This window comes from Apis laboriosa, unplaced genomic scaffold (genome assembly GCF_014066325.1).
Source record: "Apis laboriosa isolate Shangri-la unplaced genomic scaffold, ASM1406632v1 scaffold40_cov151, whole genome shotgun sequence".
Taxonomy (NCBI): Eukaryota; Metazoa; Arthropoda; class Insecta; order Hymenoptera; family Apidae; genus Apis; species Apis laboriosa.
Window position 1 is genome coordinate 637853 of NW_025223180.1, and position 5013 is coordinate 642865.

The following is a 5013-nucleotide window of genomic DNA, read 5'->3' on the forward strand; positions in this document are numbered from 1 at the left end:
GCACAATGATCGTAATAAATAAATTCACGAATAAATAAATTAAATAATGCGATGCCATTTGAGTACAGACATTTCGCAACGATCTCTAATTTCTGTTATCACAATTGTATCCATTGATGATGTCCAACCATGCATATATTGTGACACGATTTGGTTTCTCTTCATTGATCGTCACTCGAGAAGTGTCGTACATTCTCGATCAATTTTGTTACAATCGTCGTATTGTTTTTCTCGATACTGTATTGTCACAAATGTAATAACATTGACATTTTTGCGATAGGATTCGAATACCGTATAATATTATCGAACGTTTCTTCTGGCGCTAGTCAATAATCCAAAATGTGCTTCCAGGCATGAAGATAATCTCTGTATTTGAGAAGTATACCCCAGTCACGAACAAGTCTTCTAGTTTCGTCCACGGGCTCTCTTTCCGTGTTGCTCATGATACTCCTTTCCACTCGCGATGGAATCTGAAGATATGGCAGATCCATGATAGTGATTTCTACTTCGCATAGCATAGTCTTTATGGCGATCTGCGTTGCGCGAAGAGCTTTATAAATTTTCGGATTCGTCTCGTCTTCCACCAATTCCTCAAAAGCTATCGCAAACTTCTGAAGATCGATGTGTAACTTTGGAAAGTGATTCACGATCTATAAGAAAAATTATTATTTCACTTTTTGTCAATTTTTCTGTTGAATATATATCGCGAACTATTATTAAATAATAAATATTCATTGTCATAGTACCGCTCAAAATTATTCGGATTGATCTATATACAGTAAATAATTTTACTAAAAAATTCAAAATAATTCTATTCGATCTGATCGTAGAATTCGATTTTTAAAAAAACAAAATTTGCGATAAAAAATTAAATATATATAATTACTAATTACTAAAATCATTCGAAATCGGAATCCTTATCTCGTATTGTAATATTGTAATCATTAATGATACGTTAATTAATTTGAATCACACTTTCCTTCGTGAATTACACAAGATAGATCGATCTATCGTGTATATATATATATCTCGACTCGAAATATTTTTTTCCAACGAAATATGAAAAAAGAAGACAAGCACTTGTCGCGTCGTTGAAAATAATCGAAACGTGCCGGTGTAAGGGAAAAAAAAAAAAAAAAAAATAAGAGAACTGCGGTAAACATCTGAGAGTACCCTGTACGTTATCACGGATGCGTTATCAGTGTGCACGCATCGTAGCTGAGAACAAGCTTGATTACGCAGCCGCACGACCCGGCTAACATGAGCAACCGTGTACACCCGCGAACTTGCATTGCGCGCGCAAACAGCCGAACAGTCGCGCATGCTTCTGTTTCCCTGCTACTTTATAATAATTACCGTCTCATTAAAATTTGTTATTTAACGTTGCGTTAATTAATTGCAACATCGGGATGTGCTCGGTCAATTGGCCGTGCCGGTGAAAATACGCGCGACCACCTTCTCTCTCACCTGTTCCCGCGAGTCCATCGCGCCTCCCTTCTTTCCGTTTACCCCGCTTTCCACGCTCCATGAATATTTATGTAAGCTTAAACGCCGTTAAATTAACCGTTTAAACGAGGATCTTAATTAACGCGCGATGCAAATTAATTATTAATCGAATGATCCTTTGAACAAGGAGATAGATATATCGATCAATAGGATATATATTTCTTTATTTCGAATTGGGGAAACTTTTCAAATTTTTTATCCGACTGTTTCACCAGTTTATAATTTTTAGAATTTGTAATATTTTCGAGAAACGTGATTGATCTTCTTGCTTTAATCCTTTATAATACCGAATCGTTAAAGTCGTTTAAATTAATTTTCTGCTTTTCGAGAAAAAAATTTATTTTACCATCAATTTTTTTAACACACTTTTATAAATAGAAAGAAACTGTTTTTAATATATAATAGAATAGGTTGTAAACGATTCGGTATCAATCATTTAAGGATCAAGGATTCAAACGTAGACGAAAATCTGAATGGAATTAATTTTCTATATACGTATGAAGAGCACTCACCATTTGTGAGTTTAAAATGGACTTGATCCTTCTGATTGCGTTCACGTCTTTCTTGCCAGGAACCCAGTTCGGGATATATTGATGTTCGTTAACACCGATTCGTACCTTTTCATACAAGTACTCGTAGTCTTGACGTAAATATTCGTTCAGAGTCAATTTATGCTGAATCTGAATCTTCTGTATATAAGGTTTTACGTCTATATTCGTGTTAGCTTCTTCTTCGCTGTTCACATCGATTTCTAGATTCTCGCCACATGGTAAATACCAAGTTGGTGTGTTCGATTTGGTGGATCGTGTTTTAGGTGCACCAGATACAACAGCGAGTATCGAGATCAACAGATAATTACGCGAAGCGAGCATTTTTGCGATTGAAATTTCTAGAAATTTAGATTAGACTTTTAGAAATTTTTCTTACAAGTTACGATACGAACTCACTGAATTAGATTAGAAATTATAATTAATTGACCAAAAGGAACAATTTCGTTAAAGTGATGTTACCGATTGGCGTGAGATCGTGAACTGAGATTGTCAAACTCTCAAACTCTTCTTATATACTAGATTGTGTAAACAATCAAGCGTACCTACGCACGTTGAACGACGGTGGGATGACGGCTTATATTTTGTCGAACTTTTTAGCCGTTTTGACAAACTCGTGGAATCACATCCACAAGTCTTCTTCTTCGAAACGATTTTTTTTTTTTTCAAAAATAAAATGTGAGATTCATATAATCTCATGAAACAATTTATTCTCGAATAATTTTTTTATAGTTGGTAGTAATGTTTAATGTAATATTGCGGGTATTCACCGAATTTTGTAATCGAAACTGTGCGATAACGTAATTGATTAAAATATATCAATCTTAATTCTCAACATCATTACAAAGTTTCGTTTCTCAGTTATAACGAATTATCTCGCGAAATTTTATTTATTTTTCCTATTTCTTCTTTAATTATTATTTAATTATAATTCGTTTTATGAAATGTTTTATCTTATATCTATATATTTTTTTAATCACATAGTAACCTTTCTAATCTTTAGCGACCTTTCGATTTTTCAATAAGAGAACAAGATAATATTGTATTTTTTTCTAAATTTACGTATATGGTTTTTTCTAAAATTACGTATATGGTGCGATTATTAAAATTTTTCTAAGTAATATCTATTGATTTCAGACAACTTCGCACTTTCTCGTGTTCATAGATCTCTGGATTTTTTTAGAAAAATCGACGATCATAATCTATTATCGCGCCTATTTCTAACCTTTCTAATCTTTAGCGACCTTTCGATTTTTCAATAAGAGAACAAGATAATATTGTATTTTTTTCTAAATTTACATATATATGATGCGTTTATTATAATTCTTCTAAGTAATATCTATTGATTTCAGATAATTTCGCACTTTGTCGCGTTTATAGATCTCTGGATTTTTTTAGAAAAATCGACGATCATAATTTATTATCGCCCATAGTCCTAACCTTTCTAATCTTTCGATTTTTCAATAAGAGAACAAGATAATATTGTATTTTTTTCTAAATTTACATATATATGATGCGTTTATTATAATTCTTCTAAGTAATATCTATTGATTTCAGACAATTTCGCACTTTGTCGCGTTTATAGATCTCTGGATTTTCTTCGAAAAATCGGCGTTCATAATCTGTCATCGCGCATCCATATTCGCGAATCCATTGGATTTCGTAGCAATTTTTTAGAAAACTATGCATAAAAAATGTTAGTGTATAATTTAAATCAAAGACCGCATCGCGAAATAGCATGAGATATAGGACTGGATTACAAGCGTGATTATTAATTTTGCCGGTTATAAAATAATAGTCCTTTTATAATTCATAACACGAAGCACGATTTATCATTCACATTAAAATAATAATATCCTTCGTGATATTTTGAATAAAATCGAATCGTTTCAACGTTGTGTAAAAACAAAATTTCTCGTGGAAAAATTAAACGTTAATTAAATTGGAAGTTAGATTTTGTAAGAAAATAAAGCTTGAACCATATATGTATTTGCAAGATATGAGAGAGGAACGAAAGGATGATACGAATACGTAAGAAAGCGATAGGAAAAATTGACGTCAAAGATGTCAATACTTTTGCATCGACAACCGAACGATTAAGTCGAACATGTACGTAAAAAGTGGTGAATGAAGTCTACTCACTCACAGCGTACGCATTCTGTATCAACGCTTGACACATGGTACATAGTAGTATGTTAGATATCTACCATATATGGTGATGCTATAATTAGACTGTCGGCAGATTTATCGAACTAAAATTGGATCTTCTCACACGAGATTAAATTAACGCCATTGGATATTCCGGGTATAATCGCGCACATCAAGATCCAAAGGAAACAAACGATGGATTCATTTACACACGAACCCTTTTTAACGTCGCGTTACCACAATAATTTCGATAGTACCAAAATTAAGATACAATTATATAACAGGATTAAAATTATAATTATAGCTGAAATGATAAATACGAAAGACTTTGTACTTCCTGTCTAATCGAATAATTACAAACGTTATCATATCGTATGTAATATAACATATATATATAACATTGCTCGTGTTTAATTTTATCGATTTTATCAAGTTGGTATATGATATACTACTATATTGTAAATAAGGAATATTTTTATATTTGATGTTAAAAAAAATATTATAACGATACATTGAAAAATTGTTGCGTTGGCGTACAATTACATACAAACATTTACGAGTGCGGAAATAGTAATGAATATAGATTACAACTTTCCTACCGTTCGTGTACGCCTGATACTGGATCCGTTCGGGATATTTTTCGATAAAGGACCCTCGAACAGCTCTACATAAAATTAAATACAATGACGAAAAGTTTCGATTAATAATAATTATCAGTAATATTCTACGTTATCGAAAATTAATATTATAAATAACAAACGATACATTGAGAATTATTACGTTATATTTCAATCTAATATAAATTGTCTGT

General features: G+C 32.1%; 1 protein-coding gene across 1 annotated transcript; it reads right to left on the bottom strand.

The window, feature by feature from the left end:
- Positions 1-206: 206 nt before the first annotated feature.
- On the bottom strand, positions 207-2378 carry LOC122715897. The gene is made up of 2 exons (XM_043938444.1): positions 2019-2378; positions 207-650 (listed from the first exon to the last, which is right to left on the bottom strand). The coding sequence occupies exons 1-2, from the start codon at positions 2376-2378 to the stop codon at positions 327-329; spliced, it is 684 nt and encodes a 227-aa protein (XP_043794379.1). The 3' UTR covers positions 207-326.
- Positions 2379-5013: the final 2635 nt, after the last annotated feature.